Source organism: Thunnus thynnus, chromosome 24 (assembly GCF_963924715.1).
Source record: "Thunnus thynnus chromosome 24, fThuThy2.1, whole genome shotgun sequence".
In the NCBI taxonomy this organism is placed as follows: domain Eukaryota; kingdom Metazoa; phylum Chordata; class Actinopteri; order Scombriformes; family Scombridae; genus Thunnus; species Thunnus thynnus.
The window spans coordinates 5,480,258-5,502,623 of record NC_089540.1 but is presented as its reverse complement, the minus strand read 5'-3'; the positions used below and the strand labels follow the sequence as shown (position 1 = coordinate 5,502,623).

The following is a 22,366-nucleotide window of genomic DNA, read 5'->3' as shown; positions in this document are numbered from 1 at the left end:
AACAGGTAACTCACTAACTGCAAAGTGATTGTGGCATTTTCTACTTTTCACATCTTTCCAAGAGGCTACATTTGCACTGTTGCAATAGGCTTGTTTTCCATATAAATCAATCAAGAAAAAAAAAAGCATTTTAAAATGCACCTTAAATTACACATCAGTGCCTCTCGCTGGGTAACGTCTTCATCTTGGGTTTATTCCACATGGAAAACTTTTCTGGGTCTATGAAATCCTGACACAAATAAATCCTGAGACATTTTATGGAGATTTTTTAATACGCATTTAACATGTCTGAACACCTACAGTAGTGATAAGTAGTAAGTGTTTTTAAGGGGGATCTTGTCATCTGATTTGGCATTTACCTTTCTAATGTAATATGTACAAAATATTCCAGTGACAGCTGTAGTTTACTTTAGGGAGGTCCACCATCTCACTGGTGTAATCTCTCAATTTTCTCTTAGGTGTAAATGCTGAAATCTGTTGAGAAAAAGATTTGAGAGATCACGGTTAAATAGATAAACCGTGAGACTATTTGATAAAAAAAGAGCAATATAATGTTAGTATGTATATAATTCAGGGTTTACATGCTCTAATAATAATTCTGAAGTTGTGTTTGTTAAATACCTATAAAACATTTCAAGAAGCTTCAACATTTTGATCGATTTTGATTAGATGGATGAAACCAGAAGTACCATCAAAAAAGAGATACAGAAACCAATATAGCAATCAAGCAGCCAGTCTGAAGACACAACAGGCATAACAGAGATGGACATCGCGCGGCGTGGCCTCATTATGGTCTGCTGTTTAATCCCAAGGTGTGGAGGTGCCTCCCACTCTAATTTTTCACTGTGTATTTATTTCCAGTGGTTCTGCCTGGTGTAAAGCAGGAAGTAAAATCCCTCTACCCAGGCAAACACATGCACACATAATCCTGTTGTCAGGATAATGAGCCATACAATAACACTTCTGGACTTCCTGTCTTGTGTAATCCACTTGTTCTTGGAAGAGGAGCTCAATAACAAGAAAGAAACAACTCAAATGGGGAAACAAATGTATAAAGGTGGTTCGTCATTGTAATGGTTCCCATGTTCTCTTGACGGGTTTTTCAGAACAAGATGTACAATATGTTGTGGATTAATGTCAAACTATACTGTAAATAGTTAAAAAGGGGTTATTATTATACCCTTGTTTGCATAATTAGTCATCTAAATTAGCCATGAAAAACTGTGTCTCTGTGGTTAAGCATGTTCATTAAGTTAATGACCTGTAAAATACATATGTAAGTCACATAAACCACCACTCACTTTTACATCCCTCGTCCTGACAAAAACGCACAGACTGTCTGAAGGTGAGGGTCTGTCTGAAGGTATCATTTTACACAACAAATCAAATCAAATAACCAAATAGCAATTTTATATTGTTTTGCAAACAAGAATAAGGCTTTGCACCTCCCATTGTCCCTTAAACACCTGGCATTAAGAGAAACAAAAGACAGACAGTTTGAACTATCAATAACTAGACAATAAGTCACCAGGAACTATTGCAAAAAGCACCAAGAACTGCACCATTTACAGTCATAACTATGTGAATATTAAAGCAAAAATTAGGTAGAATTTAAGCCCCTTTAGTATAAATGACCATAAAAATAAAGATGAAATTTAGAAAGATAAATGTATTGGACTTTTACCCCCGCTAGAGAAGAGTGTAATATCCCTCTTTTTACTCTCATGCTCTGAAAAAGCGACTGTAATTAAGGAGACCCATAAAACTATGCAACATCTTTAAAGCCATTTTAAAGTGTCCTTTCATGAAAAAATGAGTTCCATTCTTGAGCTTGTATCTCCAAACTGGAGAAAATGTCAATCTACTTAGGTTAAGTCAACTAAACGAGTCCAAATGCATGAGTCTGTTAACATAAATCAATTTAAGTGCATTCAGTGTAGAAACAAAAAAGCGGTTTTGTCTTTCCATTACCTGAAATGCAAGGATTAACTACAGTATTTTAGCTGATCATCTATTATTCCTTGCCTTCATATTGGTTTCCATATCATGAAGTTGGAGCGAAAATCTCTATTTCCAATGAAACCGCCTCCTGCCATGAAGAAAGCCACCTTTCCCTCCTTTCAGGCTGCTTCCACCACCGGCCACAGCTTCTTCTGATTTTCTCTGTCGATTTTGCAGAGGTCCTCAGGAAAGCACAGGCCTTTATCACTCAGGTAGTGAGAGTTTCTGGCTGCCACCCAGACCGCCACTCTGTGAACCCGGGATGAGAACTGGATAGTAATACTTCTGGGCCCATTTGCATTCTTTGCACCGAGGCGGTGGACTGTCAACCACTTCTGGTAGGTGCTTCTTATCCTCTGGTAAAATAGCCTGGGATATTTTGATCAAAGCCATTCACACCTGCTGGTTCAATTTCAGTTCAATTCAATATGCTTTACTGGCATGAATGTGATAAAGACAGTATTGCAAAAGGATCCAGTAGCTTAATAATGTCATTAACAAGAAAAATAAAAAGGTACAATTCATAAAATCAAGAAAATAGCAGAAAATAATGAACACTCTTTTGTGTGTGTGTGTGTTTGTTATAAGAGCAAGGAATTCTAAATGATCAATAATTGAAGTCTTTAAAGAGTTATAATAACAATATTATATATAGCAACATATATATAACCAGGTTACAACAGCAAAATGTAATCATTAATTATTTACAAATCAAATAATATATATTACTCAGGTTTCAATAGATAAATTACAGGCCTAAAAACCAGGTTGACTGATATATACATAAAAAATAATTAATTAATTAATTAAATTAAGCAATTAAAAAAGTCAATACAGAATTGTGTTTCTCAGGCTGTAATCATCTCACATTTGGGCGTTTCCCCAAGTAAATATGGGAGTTTCTCTATGTCTGTTATGTTTTCAAAGTCAGGGTGTATATTTATTATGCTGGGAAAATGTTTATTTGTCAGAGCCTGGTATTTGGGAGCAGAGTCTCTCCTCCTCTGGCAGCCAGCTCTGTCTATGCCAACTCTTCTCTACAGCAAGGCTGTGCTTTTCTTAAATTTTCTTTTTACTGTGGTCAGATGTGTAATGTGAAGTCTACGTTTTGGGTCAGATAACATTTTAACAGATAACATTGTTTTAGGTGTTTCCTTCCAATATGTGATATAGTTTTCTTTTTGTAGGTTGATAATTTGGTTTGGTGTTGGGGTCCTGAGGCTGTCCGGGGCATGTTAGGTTGTCTGGACCGAGTCTCAGGACCAGCTGGCTGAGGGGACTCTTCTCTGGCTGTAGCTCTTGGCAGATTTGTGCTGTTTGATTGCATGTCTGAGAGTCACTAGTTTTAGGTGATTGTAAAATTTAATTGCTTTTCTTTGCATTTTCAAGATGAGGGGGTATTGACTGTGTTCAGCTCTACAGGCATCGTTTGTTGTCTTTCGCTGGACCTGCAGGATGTTCTTACAGAACTCGGTGTGGAAAGATTTTGATAATGTTTTGGGCCATTTTTCAAATTCATTAATTAATTTTGGTCCTCAGATTTCACTGCCATATAGAATTATCTATTTTAATACAAATTGGAATTTTTTAGCCAGATTTTAATTGGAATATCAAATTTAGTATTTCTTCTAATTGCATAGAAAGCTCTTCTTGCTTTGTCTCTCAGATTTTTCACAGCCAAGCTGAAGCTTCCTGTGGAGCTCATGTTGAGGCCAACATATGTGTAGTTTTTGTCTGTTGTGATTTAGTGGAGTCCAAATAGAAATTGTGTGTGTTTTCCTGACTTCTGAACTGAAAAATTACATTATTGTTAGTACAGAATTCTCTATCTTCTATGGTACGCCATTGAGCCAAAGGTTCGCGCAGAGTGCAGGACAGAGAGTACCTCTCCAAATCTGTGATTCCAAGATGGCAGTGCTCTTTTTCTCTTCCTGGTAAAGCTGTTCAAACTGAGTAACTTTTCCTTTCATGGAGTTGATTTCCTCACAGATGGACTGGACTCCACTATTTCGGTTTTGTTGTCTTGAATCCAACTTGTTGGACTGAGTGCTGATCAGCTGAACAAGTGTGGAAACAAAGTCGGGAGGTTGCTGGTTTAAGGTTTTCCCCTCTTGTTTGGAGGTGGTTTGCTTGGTGTAATCAGCAGATTGGCAAACTCTTCTTCATCCATCACACTGATTTTCAGTTCATCTCTTGCAGTATAATCAAGACAGTTGTACATTAGGACATTACAGCTAACTTCAGTACTGCTGCTTGCCAGAGGTGACGTATTGTTAGCTAAACTTGCTGCGTTGCACATGGTCTTTGTCTTTTCACAACATTTTTACCTCTTGTCAAAGCCCGAACTCGACATTTTGGAGCAGGAGTCACATTTTCCCACCAATTAACAAAGTTTAAGTTATAACCGATGTCTGTTAGAGGCAAGCTATCTGTAATTACGTTTTCACTAATAATGTTAAAATTGGCAGCAGAGCTTGGTTCAAACATGGATGTATAAAGAGAAGTGGATACAGGAACAGTGTCGGGCTTTGAAGCAAATTTGACACAACGGCCAAACTGTGCAATTATGTCATATCAGTCACACTGGCCCAAAAAGACTTTCTTCCACAAACTTACATTGTGAAAGAGACGTCTGTAATTTTTTTGAGTGTAACAATCCCTGCGAAATGACTCATTTCACTATCAGAATTTGATCCATTCGGTCCGATAACATTTGGAATGTCTAATAGAGCCACTGAGCATCTTTCATAGGAATGAACAGGGCCTCCAATGCTGTATCCAGTTCTGTTTTTACATCCATGGGTTCAAAGGCCCAATCCAAATGTCCACACTCACGGACTTTGCTACCGCTAAGTGTGCGAGGGCTTAGGGCTGTTCCACTGTCAAATCATCAAGTGCATGAGGGCTCTCTCGCAGACTTTTTGAGCCCTTTACGCACACTTTCTGTAAGTCCACATTTCTGCAGACGTGGCTGATGAAATTACCCACACTTCATAGTGCTGTGACATTAAATACGGGGTTACAAGGGGAAGCCCAAAAGCGTAAAAAAAAAGATTATATACCATTTCGAGACCTTGCAGTCTCTCATACTCGAGCACTTACATGGTGACGTCAATTAAGTCTGTGAGGGTTCAGGACTTAGGGGGCCATTGGGATTGATCCATATTGATCCAATTTGTTCACAGCATCATCTTGCCCAAATATATCTAGCTGCAGCCGCAGCACAAAGGTTCAGTATCTACACAACACACCCACTTTACTACATGACACACCCACTTGGTTAGATTTAGGCATGACAAGGGAGATGGTTAGGGTTATGGTTAGGGGTCAAGGGGTGTGTGTCATGTAACATGCAGTCACAACATCAGAGGGGGTGTGTCATAGTAAAGTGGGTGTGTCGTGTAGGGTTAGGGTGAGTGTACAAGACTGCAGCTAGACCCTTCTCCATCTTGAATGCCTCACCGACTCGCATGTCCCGCCTCCCTGACTCGCACTTCCCGCCTACCCAACTCTCTTCCTGTCCTTCAGCAGCACAGCCACAGTTGTCATGACAACAGAGTGGCTAATCTCCAGTGGACACAGAGAGAGAGAGAGAGAGAGAGAAAGTGCAACTGCTTGCAGAGAAACGTGCTTCTGAGGAAGAGCAAGACTTCATGAGTGTGTGATAAAGAAATGCATTGCATGCTTGCATGTCCCAGAGTGAGTGTGTGTGTGAGTAAGAGAAATAAATTAAGCATATGTGTGTGTGTGAGTGTGTGTGAGATAGAGAGATGACGGGTGAGTGGGTAAATGTGTGTGATATAGCCTGTGTATGCATTTACATTAGACATCAATTTGATGACATTATTGGCTACATTTTTAATTAGACATATTAATATTAAAGCAGAGTACAGAAATGCCATTTAAAATGTGTATGTTTGCATGATAGAAACATGTCTTCCTCTCTTTCACTCACATTCTCTCCATCCCTCCACTAATTCCTTAATCCATTCATCCCTCCTCTGTTTTTCTTGTGGGCATTGCTTCCCTCCTCCAACCTCTGAATCCATCCCTCTCCTTCATTTTCCCTTCTCCTGACCTTCACCATTTTTTTAAAAAATTCCTCATTCATTTCACCATCATTCTTCCATCTCTTTCAAACTCCTAAATTAAATCCATCCTGCCTCTTTTTCATAGCTTCCCTTTTGCAATTAATCCATCTTTCCTTTCCTGATTCCTACACTGAATCATCTTTTCTTCTCTCGCCCTCTTTTTGTGAGTCTGTCTCTTAAAAATGTGTCCTTTTTCCTCTTCTGTCTCCGACACGCCCTTTTCATCCCTCCTACAATTTCTAAATCTTACAGTCATCCTCATCTCTTGCATTCTTCTGTCAGTCTTTTCATCCTGAATCATCGTTTCTATCTCCCCCCCCTTCTCTCTCTCTCTCTCTCTCTCTCACACACACACATACATACACACTTATTTCATTCCTCCTCTAAATCCGACCCTCTTTCTCTATGTGCCTCACAGCTTTCCAGCTCCCTTGGTTCCTACTCCCTCCTCCCATTCACACACATACACAACGTCCATCCCAGTTTCTCACACTCCTAAATCCTTGCCCCTATATCTCCCTGCTTGCCTGGCAGGGATCACACACACACACACACAAACACACACACACACACACACACACACACACACACACACACACACACACACACATACAAACACACACACACACACATACATTTAGGCTTCACATATGTAACGGCTGATTAGGCTGGCAGAGCCACAGGGCACTCAGCCTATAGTGGAGGAGAATGGAGGGATGGATGGAAAGAGAGAGGGAGAAAGAGAGTGGTGGGAGGTGCAGCCGGGTAGACGTTGTTGGGTGATATTGAGAGAGGAGATGGATGCGAGAAAGGATGATTGATGGAGAGACCAATGTCAGAAAGTGGAAATCTCATTTTCCCTCCCTCCTCTACAATGAGGAAACTAGCTGTTTTCATTGGAAAACAATCACCCTGCGCAGTGAGCTACTGCACGACCCCTGTTACTTTCTCTGCGCGTTGAAGCCGCTCTCCGGTAGAGGGCGGAGTGAGTGAGTGAGAGAAAGAGAGAGAGAGAGAGAGAGAGAGAGAGAGAGAGAGAGGGTGAGAGAGAGAGAGTGAGTGTGAGTCAGGAAGAGTGGGAAAGCTGAGCTGCAGAGGGCTGGAGCTGCGGAAAGGAGAGGAGTGGACACGGGCTGCAGCGGACCCCGGGTACCTGCAGCCTGAGTGCGGGCGGGATGAGAGGCGGGAGTCGAGGGTGCTCCGGTTGACTGAACGAGGAAGGTTGATATTTGCACGAGTCGTGGTCTGAGAGAATAGTCACACACACACACACGCACACTTACTCACTCACACATCTTAAGAACAGCGGGAGATGCATTACGTCATAGCCTCCCGTCGCCCTAGATGACCGCGCGCGCAGGACGGGATGATGCAGGGCTGCAGGACTAGACCGGGAACGGATTCCGCTGCTGCTGCTGCCGCTGCCACTGCTGCTCTCGAGCGCCCGGTGGCGGTGTCTCGACCTGACGAGGGAGAAGGGGAGCCGCCGTCGCGTGGCCGCCGGCTCTGATGGCTCCTCGCGCCCCGGGCGGGAAAGAGACACAGCAGTCGCCGCGGCGCGAGAGGGAAGGGGACAGCAGGTATCTGGGAAGTGACGTGGTATCCGCGCCCCGCGAGCAAGCACCACGGTGCGGTTGTCGTGCTTTTCACAGGAGGGCAGGAGCGGGAAGGGGAACATGGCCGCGCAGTCGGACGGCGGTAAAGCCGGGGTCGGGTGCGGCGGCGGCGGCAGCGGGTTCGCCCAGCTGTATGATGTTGACGCTGAGGAGCCGCTGGACTCCGCCGCGATCCACATCTGTCAGTGCTGCCGCTCCTCCGCTTGCTACTGGGGCTGCCGCTCAGCCTGCCTCGGCTCTCTGCTCGGCGGGGGCCAGCCTGCCGGAGGGGTCGGCATCCGGGAGACTCACTGCCCACCCCGGGAGCAGCTGTGGCTGGACTGCCTCTGGATCATCCTCGCCCTCCTTGTCTTCTTCTGGGACGTTGGTACGGACTTGTGCCTGGCGGTGGACTACTACCGAAGGCAGGACTACCTCTGGTTCGGCCTCACACTCTTCTTCGTGCTGGTGCCGTCGGTGCTGGTCCAAATTCTGAGTTTCCGCTGGTTCGTTCAGGACTACACCGGCGGGGGGCTCGGGGAGGTGGAGGGGCTGACTAAGCGGGGCGCGGTGGCTCTGGGGTGCCTGTATCCCGGCAGGGACCGCCTGCAGCTGGCCACCATCTGGCTGTGGCAGGCCACCATACACATCCTCCAGCTGGGACAAGTGTGGAGGTAAAGGGGGCACATACAACACACACCTGATCTCAACCTATCACCACACTCGCTCCCTTCCTCTCACTTTCTCTCTGTGACACACACTTTCTCATACACACACTTAATGCTCCTAATAGGTCGATTGGGGTGTCTACTCGATGAAGCTTAAAGAAAGGAAAGCTTGCTTCACACTGACAGGCTCTAGAGGAGGAGCAAGAAGAGGACAAGGAAAGGCTCTGAGTGACCTAGCTAGCACTTCAGCTACTATCTGGGGATGACAGACAGAAATTAAGAGAGACAGTGGTCCTACTATTTCACTAGATCACAGAGTTTGTTTCAGAGTTTCTTTCCTTTTTTGGGTCACCTTCTGAATAGTTAATTCAGAAACTCACATTCTATGTGCAGCCAAAAAGAACAGCATTTATTGCTGAGAGGCGTACAAGTCACTGACACTATCCACTACAACTGTAGCAATGGTAGAGTTACTATAGTAAGCCTTATTAACCCCATAGAGACTAGAGATAAAGTGACACACGATTTGTTTTTAGGGAAACGCTGTCCATGGTGCTGAAATCATCTCCAGCACCATGGACAGCAACAGTCAGTGTTCTTCACTCCAGTTAAAGAACAAGGAGTCATGGCTGTGTGTGTGTGTGTGTGTGTGTGTGTGTGTGTGTGTGTGTGTGTGTGTGTGTGTGTCTGCGTGTGTGTGTGTTTGCGTTTGTGCGTGTGTGTTTGTGTGCACTCATGCATGTCAGCGTGTGTGACCAGTGGAAAAACGGTGTCACGGCTCTTCCCATGAGTGTCAGCATGCATGGAGAGTACAAAGAGGAAAAAGCATCTGCGCTTCTGGCAACACGTCTCTCTCTCTCTTTCATTTTCACTTTCTCACACACACACACACACACACACACACACACGTATATATATACACACAGTTGGACATGGGTAGGTGCTAATTGAAGTGCTAAAAGCACTGGCGGGAAAAAACAAACACACACATGCACCCTTTTGCTCTTAAACACACACACATGTTTTTCTGTCGCTGGTTTCTTAGGCTGTAGGCTCTCCTGGGGTCCTTGCTTCATATTTGTGTTTGTGTGTGTGTGTGTGTGTGTGTGTGTGTTTTTGCGCGTGCACTTGTGTGACAGCACAAGTAGTAGTAGCAGGAGTGTGCAAGCCTCCTAGCCCTCTATACAAGGACAGTGTTCACTCTCTAGTTCCCTCCCCACCCCTCTCTCCAAGAAGACTCCTTAATGGTGTCCACTTGCCTCTGGGTGGGCAGCAGGGAGAGTAGAGTGGTGCATGTGTGTGTGTGTGTGTGTGTGTGTTTACATCCTGCTGTGTGCGAGGGAGGGATGTGCTACTCAGCTCCTCTGCTTCAGTCTTTCTGTGGTTGTAGGGTTAAATCAACCCCCACACTCACACACATCCCTCCTCTGCTTCTGTGCACCCCACCCAGTAATCACCCCCTCAGCCTGCAGAATGGACTCTCCTACCTGGAGGAAGTGGAGGAACAGGAGGAGGTGGAAGAAGAAGGGGAGGGAGGGAGGGGGTTGTTTGTGGCTGAGGAAATGGTACAGCCTGATTGAGACAGATCGCTTAGAGATGGAGAGGCTGTGGAGAGAGAAGGGGTGGTGATGGTGGTGGTGGGGAGGGGGAGGTTGCACATGCACAATGGGTGTAAAGGGGGGGGAGGGGAGAGGAAAGAGATGGAGAGGAGAGAGGGAAAGGGAGGAGTGAGAGTGGGGTGGAGGGGTGCAAGATTTACTGTATTCGGTACATATGGTCTGCAGTTATGGAAACCACGGACGTTAAGTAGCTGTCATGGTCACCTGCCACGCTGCACAGTAAAGCCTCAATCCTCAACCTGAATGTAAATGATCACACTTCCTGTTGACAGATTTTTAAAAAGACAAACAAATGATGCTGGTTCTTTATCCTTCATTGATCTTGAGTCAAGGGCAAACAGCATTTTGGTGTTTGTATCTTATTTTAAAGCTGCAAAATCAATTAATTCAGTTTTAAATGGTTTGTTAAGAGGTATTTAAATACATGTACGTGATAACGGAGGGCATGCGTGTGTAGGCGTTTTCCTATGGATGGTGCATTATTTATGTTATGTGAATTAAGCTCGTATGTTTCGAACCAGATGGCTGTAATAGCAAGACATATAGAGCCATGCATAATGTAGTAGCACACACACACGCAGTGACACTCCTGCACGTACAGTAGTAATGTACACGCAGGGAAGCAGGAGGATATCATTAGAGTACATTTGCACATATGTGCATTTACACATACATGCATCCACACACACATATACACACACACACATATATACACACACACACACTCTTTGTAAGTGCCCTGAGGCATTTTTAATTGAAATCACTGCCTACATCCCACCCACATGTACTGTTGTCTCCCACATCTAGAAATCCAGTCAGTATATACGAAACAAAACCATTTTATGGCTGTTTGTTCATGAGGAGCTTTAATGAATGATCAGACCATAATAAAGCCTCAAAATATTTATAGCACAGGTTCAGTAGGGCTAATTCCTTTTACAATTGTATTTGTTTTATTTGTCAAATTACTATATAATGTGGTATCATGTAGTTTTTGTATTGATGGGTTGCATTCACAAGACCATCAGATGGTTGTTGAACGTCTATAAATGTCTAAATCGCAAATCATATTTTGATAGCAATTTTTAACAGAATTTCTTGATGACTTTATCATCTTTATCAGCATCTTCATCTCTTGAATTACATATATGTGGAATTTCCAAGTAGAACATTTGTTTTGCCACTATTCCCAGTAACATACAGATCAATAACATGATGGAATTCTACACAAGTCAAATGTTCAAAATTTGAATTTTCTTATTTACTGCTTGTTTCAATAAGCAGCTTTTTTCATCTTGATACTTGTCACTGTACCCATTAGATGCATTAGAGTTGCAACTAATGATTGTTTCATTGTTGTTTAATCTGACAATTATTTTCCTGTTTATTCCATCAGTCGTTTTGTCTAAAAATGTCAGAAAATAGTGAAAATGGCCACTATAAGTTTTAGGGCTGCAACTAACCATTATTTTCATTATTGTTTAAATCTGTTGTTATTTTCTGGATTAATCAATTAGTTGTTTGGTCTATAAAATGTTAGAAAATGGTGAAAAATGTTTATCACCGTTTCACAAAGCCCAAGATACAACCTCAAATCTCTTGTTTTGTCCCGACCAACAATCCACAGCAAAGATATTCAGCCTACTATCATAGAGAACTAAAGAATCCACAAAATATACACATTTAAGAAGCTGAAACCAAAGAATTTCAAATTTAAAGCGATTAATTGATTATCAAGATAGATGCCGATTAATTTTCGGTCGACTGACGAATCAACTAATCTTTGCAGCTATAAAAATTTTGCAGAAGCCAAGGTGACATTTTCAAAGAAATTGTGTTTTTATCAGACCAACAAACCCATTAAGGTTATTATCATACACCATGAGGAATAGCATCAGCTCATCACACCTCAGCAAATACTTTTTTGCTCATAAAATGACATTTTTTCAATTATCAGAATAGTTGCCAGTAAATTTCCTGTCGATTGAGTGACCGAGAAATCATTGCAGCGCTTGCTTTGTTTTAACTGTTTGCATTAATGCTCATTGCTGCTCATCAGGTGAAGTTCATCAAGTCAGATTGTCAGACCAGCAGGTGTAGCTCATTATCAGAGCTTCATGAATATGACGTTCACACACATGGAGTTTAAAACGGAAGTTTCAAGCAGGCAAAACACATAATTAGTGAGAAAGAAAACAAATGACATTGAAAAGTATAGACTGGAAGGATTTATGTTATTGTTATTAATTAGCGCTCTTACCTCTGATCCCCTACAGGTATATCAGGACGCTGTATCTGGGCGTCATGTCACGCCGGCAGAAGGAGCACCAGCGACGCTGGTACTGGGCCATGATGTTCGAATACGCAGACGTCAACATGCTGCGGCTGCTGGAGACTTTCCTGGAGTCTGCACCTCAGCTGGTCCTGCAGCTCTGCATCATGATCCAGGAGAACCGAGCCGAGACGCTGCAGTGTAGGTGGAGCGCCAATTACACTGGCTTCAGTTCTCCAGATTACTGCACAGGGGGTCTGAAAAGCCAGGGAAACCAGTTCCTCATGAACACTACCAACTTCCTGACACACTGACAAACACACCATGATTTCATGTAGAGCACAAAGCACATACAAATCAACAGCTGCATAAACAGTAATTAGCAATTTGCACACATCATGCTCAGTAATTTGTGACTGCAGATGGTGCTGCTTTTGGATTTTCACACAATGGTTTTTTTGTTCACGTTGTCCCAGAGAGCACTATCATAAGTGTCCGGGGGATGTGCTAGCCAAAGTCCATCAGCCTCCTCTTCCTTATTCATCCAGGAAATGTATCATCTAGGAGGCCACCCACTGGTGTTATTCATTCCTATCACGCTGGAGTTTTGTGACACCTTCTACTTTAATGCAAATATGTGACTAGCACAGGGGGTGGATCCACACAGCAGCAGGAACATTAAAAATAACTTTGTAGTTGAGACTCATACTTTTAATTGTCTTTACCAAATGTTTCTTTCCTGTCACACACTACCTCTTACCTAAGGATGTGCTCACTTTATTACACAGATCGCCCCCATTGACTCAACATAATTTTGTGCCAACTCAACTTTTGTTTCTGAAACCTTAAAACTCTGATTCAACTTTATTCTGATTGAGTCACTCAAACAAAAAAAAAGCATCCACATCATCCACCTCTCTTCTCTTTTTCTCCTCTTGTAACCCTGCACTGTCTCTCCCTGTAGGCATCTCCTCCCTCGCCTCCCTCCTGTCACTCGCCTGGGTTCTGGCCTCCTACCACAAACTGCTGCGGGACTCGCGTGATGACCAGCGCAGCATGAGTTATCGCGGGGCGCTGCTACACCTCTTCTGGCGCCTCTTCACCATCTCATCCCGCGTCCTCTCACTCGCCCTCTTCGCCTCGCTCTTTCACATCTACTTCGGCATCTTCGTAGTGGTCCACTGGTGCGCCATGGCCTTCTGGGTGGTGCACGGTGGCACCGACTTCTGTATGTCCAAGTGGGAGGAGGTGCTCTTCAATATGGTGGTTGGCATTGTCTACATCTTCTGCTGGTTTAACGTGAAGGAGGGCCGGACGCGCTACAGAATGGTAGCGTACTACATCGTGGTGTTGGCAGAGAACACCATCCTCACTGGACTGTGGTGAGTTAATCCAAGTGGCATTTTCTTACATCTTGAACCTAGATGCAACAAATGCAATATCATGAAGGAAATCTTGACACGTAAAAGATGTCAAATTTATTTGTTGCATGCAATGTACTAAGATAAGGAAGAAAAAACCTCAGTACCTTAGGAATAAAAACAGAAGAAATCCCAAGAGAGGCAATTCAAACAAGGTTCCCCCCTCCTTCGGCAACTTGGTATGCAACAGAAGCTGTAGATGGGAAAAAGGCATTTACAAAAACAATAACAGAAATACAATCTAACAGTAGAGTTACAGTAAGTTTGATTTAGATATAAGAAGACCAACAAAATGAGCTGTATAAAATATATTTCAAGAGATGAGTGCCAGGAAGTAAGTCCATGAAAATGTCCAGTAGGGGTTCCTCATATTAAGTCCAAGGAAGACCAGGAAGGGAATGGGATTTCATGTGGATGGGACAGCTCTGAAAATTTGTGTGAGGAGCATTAACAGAGCAGCAGTAAAACACTCTGATGGCTTTGGTGTTTTACTGTGATTTGTTTAAAACTTTAAAACTGAATTATCAAATGTGTGTAGGTGTGAAGGGCAATCTTTTGTTACACTTTTAAAGCAGGAAGAAGAAACGTAAGAAGTTAGAAGGTAAGTATGAGGAGCAAAGTGATTTACTATTATATTCATAAAACTGCAGGTACGCCTACAGGGACCCAGTGCTGACCGACTCCTACGCTGTCCCAGCACTGTGCAGCGTCTACCTGACGTTCGCCGGTGGGGTCCTGGTCATGCTGCTGTACTATGGCTTTCTGCACCCTGCCATTGCCCACCTCCAGCCAAGCCCCGCCTCGTCTTGCTGCGCCCAGCTGCTATGGGGTCTACCGCTGCCCCCGTCAGCCCCGCCCACAGCCCCGCCCACCCCAGCCCACATGACCAAGTCACTGACAGAGGAGGATGTGGCCGAGACGTGTCTTCCTGTCTTCCAAGTGAGGTCAGTACCTCCCACCGCCAAGCCTGAGGGCCCGCTTATAAAGATCGACATGCCCAGGAAGCGTTATCCGGCGTGGGACGCTCACTACGTAGACAGGCGCCTGCGGAGGACTATAAACATCCTGCAGTACATAACGCCGGCCGCTGTGGGCATCCGCTACCGAGATGGACCCCTGCTGTATGAACTGCTGCAGTATGAGTCCTCACTCTGACACACACACTTGTCAGCTTACACACACATCAGTACGCAAAAGCACATACACACTATAGAAAGACATGTCTGCATACATGTATACTCAGATTCAGAGAAGATTGAGAAACACATTCACACACACAGTGGCGCACTTGATAAAAGCACACAGACACAAAAGCAATCTGTCACACTTTTATGCACCCACACACACACACACACACACTTACACACACACATACCTTGTGGGTACCTACGACCTGCAAGTCCCATGGCCATGACTCAACAAGCTGCTTCAGCGCGAGTCCATCTCTTTCTCTCTTTATCCCTCTGTGTCTCTATTTCCGACTCCTTTGATCGCCCCTCATCTGTTATCATTTATTTAGTTTCACGCGTCCGAGCTCCGCTGTGAAGAAAAAACTAAAAAATCAAAAAACAAGCGCAGTTTCACACCGGAGTCTTTGACCACCGCATGCCGTTTACGTTGCGCACACTTTCACGGGTTTCAGAAGAATAAAAAGACGTGACACAAAGAAAGAACAAACGTCACTTTTAATAAAAGGAGTTTCTGAACACATTGTCGTTAGTCTAGTCAAAAGGTAGTGTATATATTTTCTATGTACAGAAGGGATGTTTTTTATGTACCGTTACGTTGTTGTCAACTGGGGATAGAGCAGTTGGACATGTAGGTTTTGAGGGGTGGTTGTTGAGGTTACCAGGGAGAGTAGACGAGCATGATGGGAAAAATGGAGACGTAGAAGGTTTTGGCATCTAATGCGCACTGAAACAAATTTCACTCAACGTTTGAGCTACAGTCTATTAAAGGAATAGTTTGATATTTTGGGAAATATGCTAATTCCACCTTCTTGCTGAAAGTTAGGTGAGAAGATTAGCTTAGCTTAGCATAAAGAATGAAAGCAGGGGGAAACAGCTAGCCTGGCTCTTTCCAAAGTAAAAAAAAAAACCCTACCAGCACTTCTTAAGCTCATTAAGTTGTAACTGGTTTGTTCAATCTGTATACAATCAGAAACGTAAAAACGAGTAGTTGTGGTTTTATGGAGTTATGTGCTTTAAATATTTCACAGTGACTTCCTGGAGTCTTGTCTGACCAAGATATAGTTACAATAAATAGGTAGGTAGATTTTTAAAGTACAGAGCCAGGCCAGAGGTTTCCCCTTAATTTCAGTATTTATACTAAGCTATGCTAATCGTCTCCTGGTTCTTGCATCATACTTAACGGAGAGATAAAAGAGTATCTGTCTTCTCATCTAACTCTCATCAAGAAAGCAAATAAGCATATTTCTAAAAATGCCAAACTGTTCCTTTAGCAACACTTTAGCATACACTATGTTAAACAACAGTTAGCAACATTAGCTCTAAAGTGAGAAAATGAGAAGTAGTACATGCTCAAAGCAAAACTTAATACTAAAATAATAAAATGTTCTTGCTCCTGAATGCCTGGCAATTTGAAAATATTTCAAAAGTCAAAACTTACTGTGGCAAAAATGTCTGCGTAGATAAAGAAAAGGTGGTTTACGCCTGAAATCAGCTGGGTTAGCTAGCCGGATATTTAAGTTTTACATTTTATGATTCTACATGCTATGCGCTAAAAAAGAAAACATTTTATTAACAAAAGGTAATTTTACTTACAGATATAGTCTCTGTCTCTCACTCAACACACTGTATGCTAAAGTGTTAGCATGGAGCTTGAGCCAAAGATCTACTGAGGACAGATGATTGATATTAATATTGAAATTATTATTGCTAAACATGTACGTTAGTCAGTATGCCAATCTCCCCAAATTTCTGTAATGCTAATTCCTAAACATTTACCAGACCAGTGTAGACAAATCCATGTTTTTTTGAATTGCAAAAGCAAGCTCAATTAAAAAAATACCATCAAAAGCAGACAAAAGGTGAGGATCTCCAATACTGTTACATTTTAAATTCCGAAAAACAGAGAAAAATCTGAAATCCTTTAAGAATTCTGAAAGAAAATTGAAGGGACAAGTTCTCCATCATTTCCTGTTATGCTTAGAGGGGATTCTGGGTGGTGAAATTTTCTTTAACTATTCCGTCCACAGTTGCTAATGCAAAAAAAAAACCTGGCTGGTTTACCTTGCTAGACAGTGACAAAAATGAGAAATCATTTCCAAATTTTCAACAGAAAGAGCAAATGCATGACTATTAATATTTGATCTATGTCTACTACATTTTTCTGTGTGTGATGTCTTAATCATGTTGGTCCCACGCTAACAGGGTGCTGCCACTGAAGCTGATATAAAACAGTTTTGGACTTCAATCGTCACAACCCTCTCGATGATTTCTCTTCTCCTGTAACACGTCCAATATCAACTCCTACAAAGCCACCCACGGCTGAGCTGTGATGTATGGCTCATTATTTATTTTTTTGTTTGTTTATCCCTGTAATCCAAGCTGTTACATTGGCAGGCGACAACAAATGAGCCAAGATATCAGTCATCAGGCCGTCGACAGGAACGCTGAAACTCCTGAAATCACATGCCGTCAGAAGGCCGCCTTAACACCGTGTGGCGGCCAGTTTTCTGCGGTCCCATGTTAGTGGTAGAGCTGAGCGCATAAAGCGTGTGAAAAGGGGTACTTTAACATATTTTGGAGTTTTATTCTCGTCTTTTAGTAAGTGCTGAAACGATGAGTCGATTGGCTCATTAATTGACATCAGTTTTGATAATTAAGTCAGTAATCATGCAAAAATGCCCTGTCTCCAACTTCTCAAATATGAGGATCTGATACTTCTCTCTGTTTTATATCATAATAAATTGAATACTTTTGAATTTTGGACTGTTGCTCAGACAAAACAAGGAATTTGGAGATGTCAACTTGGGCACTAAGAACTTGTAATGCATATTTTTCTCTTTCTCCTGCCATTTTATAGACCCGTGATCTGAAATCTTTTTGGCTTGTGACCCCTTAAAACAAAGCAATGTCTGCTTGTGACCCCTCATCAATGGTTACATAGGTCCACTGGTTGTTACCAGTATAACCAGTGGACATGTCTGAATTATCTTTAGAGGCTTGAAGAAATAAAATTATTCAATAATTCATGTGAGAATAAAGCAAACATTGCAATAAAGTATAAAGAAATAAACTGAATTTTGTGCAGCAACTTTCCTATCCTGTTCATCATCTTGTAAGATTTATCTTACGACCCTTGAAAGGGTCCCAACCCCCATGTTGGGAACCATTGTTATAGACTAAACAATTAATTGATTAATCTAAAAAATGCTCAACAGACGATTGATTATTTTAAGTCCTATCAGTTTTCATCACAGTGCGGCAGATAAAAAAAAGGAGGCTAACACAAAAAATGTTGAAGTATCCCTTTAAGTTTGAACAATGTGAACAAGGAGTGAGCTTACATTACTTTTCCGTGGTGCTACAGTAGTCAAATAAAAAATAAATCAGTTCATTTGCTGCAAAATGACAAGCAGATTTAGTAGATGCGTACGTGCAACAGAAGCAGCAGCATCGGTGTTCATATGGTGCAACACACTCAAGCTACAGAGTCAATTGGCTGCTAATCCCACTTCATATGGTGCAAATATGAAACACACATGTACTTATGGTGCAATAAGGGCAGATTGTCTCTTTGAATTCTATGGTGCAACTTCAGTACTGCCTTCAGTTATCGGCCGAGGCTGTGCCAAAGGCTCCGTCCAAATGGACAACTGCTCTTCCTGTCCTGCAGAAGCTATGCAAGTCTCTGATGCAGGGAGATGTGCTTAGTTCACACACATACACACTCACAACACACACACATACATATACACACACACACACGCACACACACACACAGACAGGGTTTTCCTCCGCAACAGGGAGATGTGCTTAGTACACACATGCAACCACAAAGTGAAAAGTAGTGTAAAAACATGGGATATATCCCTACCTCACCGCTTGAACACATACTTACACACACACTCACACACTAATATCCAATGATCCCTTACCCCTTTATAATTTGGGAACAATATTCATATGGTGCTATTGAGTAAAGCTGGATGGTTTTTGTATAGTCGTGGTTACAGTGATATGATATGAAGAATTTAGCCAAATATGTTTAGAAAATTTGAGTGTTTCACATTCAGATTGATTGAATAGTAGTGTAATTCAATCAATCTCCTCATGTAGAGAGTGTACATAAAAACAGCAACACCTTCTGTCTTTGTGAAACTAGGTGACACATACAGTAAAAAGCTACAATGCCTTATCCACTCAACAGAAGTGGAGGTTTTTTTTTTCCAAGATAACTGAGTTGTGCAAAAAGATGAAAATTAGGAGGGTGGTGCTACTTTTTTTGGTACACTCTGATTTGGACATGCACAGCACATTAATGTCAAAGCACAGCGCTTTAAAGCAAAGGAAAACAGCATACTGTGTTAGCACGTCGTCCGACAAACCGTATATGTGCCATCTAGAGAGCACAGTCAGGCATTTTGTGTTAGTCTCACAGATCGTGCTTGTGAATTTCTTGCATGAATGTTCTAGATTTGAGCTCCCAGGAAAATAATAACGGTCACTGCAGAGGCTTAAAGGTTTGAAGAGTCACAGCTTCGTATGTGCTTCAGGGTTGTTTAAGGGAGATTTATGTTGAGATCCAGAGCAGCTGTCCCACTAGCTTTCCCCCCCCCCACCACCCAGCACTGACCTCTGACCTTTTCTGACCCAAACCATAACCCCTCGCACCCACGACTCCAGCCAATCAGAGATCAGGTGTAACATAGCCAAATCAGGTCTGACACAACCAAAAAAAAAAAAATACAGTTATTTCTTGTTACGGAAACATTCTTGCTTCTCATGTGCAGCGTTCAGACTCAGTTGTAGCCTCTGTTTTCAATTCAAATCACGCTTCATATCACTCAGCAGTCACAAAATGCCTGGATCCACATTCTGGTCTACAATCGAGTCTGCACCGCTACAAATGAGAAGTTTGTAACCAGAGCCTTAGCCAGGCCTGCTCTGTAGGAAATTGAAATCCAGTGTTTTGTCACTATTGTATGGCTACATATCCACAGCTATGCAAGGTTACAGACAGAAAGGTTCTGGGCTTGGATAATCTTTACAAAAAAAAAAAAAAAACCACATCACTGTTCTCATGTATTGCTTGTTTTGTTATTATTTATTTGCCTTTTTTATTAGTTTGCAATGAGGAGGTGAAGAAAGCAGAAACTATAATGTATTAATTAATTTCTAGTATTAATGTGCAACAGTGCAAACGTGACGTACACCGATCTGTACCATCTGTTTACATTTTTTGAGAGTTTTTGCATTTGTTTATAATAATTTGGTGCGAATCATTTTTATGGACTTCATTAAGAATTTGTCTCTTGATATATAAAAACGGTCGGGAGGGGGGAAAAAAAACAATGTAACATACCTTTAACTTGAGAACAACTGAGATGGATGCAACCTCCCGACTGAGGAATGTGCATCCGATTGTGAAAATTAAAACCGGAGTTATTTTTGTCCTTTGGATTAACACATAAATGTTCCACTATCAGGGTCTGCAAAGCATATGAGGCCTGTGGTTAGGCTGTGTGTGTGAGTGTGCGTGCGCGTGTGTGTGTGAATGTGTGTGTGTGTGTGTCAGTAAAGCTTCATATGCTTTTTTTTAGCCAAAGTTTCACTCGCTTGATCCAGAGCTGTGAAAGTATCATTACTCATCATAGTTTTGTAGAACTCGAGGCCAGACGCTAAGCTGTTTCTGATCTCAGACCAGTTTCTACCAGATCTGAGTACAACTACGATAGAAATCCTCTCCTTTTAGAACTGAAGAGGTTCAGTTGTTTTGGCACAAATACTCACATTCAATCATGGAAAAAGAGCAGGAAGGATTTCAGTGATTTGACTCAGGTCTGGCTACTATAAGCACAGGGCAGGGTCAAACTAAACCTTAACGTGGATGTATCTATATGATGTACAATGAGCTATTATTTTGTTGCCGTCATGCTTTTCTACTGTGTTCTTCAGCTTGGAAAAAAAAAAAGTAGCTTTAGAGATTTCAATGTGCAAAAGTAGCTTTTATTTTCTCGTGGTTGGCATTTTGATTGTAAATACCTTTTTCTGGTAATCCTCCTCATTTGGATCTATGTTCGATGAGTTTGCTTAGATGGCTCTTTCAAATGTACCGATAGTAAATGTTCTTTATAAATATCCAGAATGTAAGACGAAAGAGAAAAATATGGCTTGACTGGAAACTGTGTTTTCGTAGGAGTCTGTGCCATCGTGTTGTCCTGAGTATAAGCACACTGATATTAGATCTGTAGGCAGGATGAAGTTTTTGGAGATGATTTGCCAGACAGCCGTTAGCAAGATCTGGTTCAGTTAACATCTGACTCACATTGCTGCTAAAGACTAAAGATAGTTTTTAATTATTCAGTGAAGAAAAACCATCTCAAGCAATGATTACATATATTCTTTTGAAGAAGTGCAAAAATGTCAGTTTTAATCTCTGATATTTTGCATTAAAACAAGTGAAAAATAAACCAATTGGATGAGATTTGTTTTCAAAAAATGTTTTAGAAACAAAATATGACATTTTGGGGAATACGCTTATTTGCTTTTTTTGCCAAGAGTTAGATGGAAAGATTGATTCAACTCCCATATCTGTACACTAAATATGAAGCACAACAAATGAAATTCCATTACAGATACGGAAAGAAATTTGGGTGAAACAACCCTTTAAGGAAAATTGAGCAACTTAAGAGTCACATATTTGTTCAAATGGACATTTTGGACTCTGAATTTGATTAAAAAGCTTGATAAGATGGTTGAATCTGCAATGTGCAGCTCATAAGTATATATACATAAGCACATATTTCAAACTTTGGGCTGAAAATGGCCACAGAGGAACAAAACCAGCCATCCTGCAGTTTTATTTTCTACTGACAGCAGGCAGGGGCTGTCTGGCGAACATCTCACGACTTCACCGTTAAGAATGATGGCTGCTGTCATCAACCGTGTTCAAACCGCTCCTGCGTCAGCTCATAAAACATCATTCAGGAACCTTCTGGTCTTTGGGGGGATTCCCAAATTCACACCGAATGTCTGACCAACCACAAACTAAACGGGAGAGAAACGAGACCACACGTTTGTGTATCTCCGGTTTGTGTTGTGTTCTGTGTCTACGATAGTGTAAAAACATTCTGGGGAAGAGTTGAATGATATTTTCAATGGCTCTAGGTGGCCAACATTAGGAAATGTGTTATTTTTGTTACAATACCTCCTGAAAATAAAGTCTATTTATCTGTGAAGAGACAAAGATTTACAATAATACAGATGACTACATAGAAATTATGACAGATTTTAAAAATATAAAACAGATATAAATGAAAACATGTACAGTTCATTTGGTTTTGAACACGATACAGAAATGTATATGTGTCAGTACTGAGTTTGATTTTATATATTTACCATTTTATTACATTGTAATGTTGTGACTGCGATGGAGAAAAAAAAAATATAAAGGAATATAAATTAATTTTTCCAAATGTGTGTCGCTCTTCCTTTCCATTTAATCACTTGTGA

The 22,366-nt window shown here is 41.9% G+C and overlaps 1 protein-coding gene across 1 annotated transcript; it reads left to right on the top strand.

Annotated features, from left to right (window-relative positions):
• Positions 1 to 6,636: 6,636 nt before the first annotated feature.
• On the top strand, positions 6,637 to 22,319 carry xkr6a (XK, Kell blood group complex subunit-related family, member 6a). Its single transcript, XM_067583276.1, has 4 exons — positions 6,637 to 8,361; positions 12,251 to 12,447; positions 13,211 to 13,628; positions 14,318 to 22,319. Exons 1-4 carry the CDS (start codon positions 7,769 to 7,771, stop codon positions 14,820 to 14,822), a joined length of 1,713 nt encoding a protein of 570 aa, XP_067439377.1. The 5' UTR covers positions 6,637 to 7,768; the 3' UTR covers positions 14,823 to 22,319.
• Positions 22,320 to 22,366: the final 47 nt, after the last annotated feature.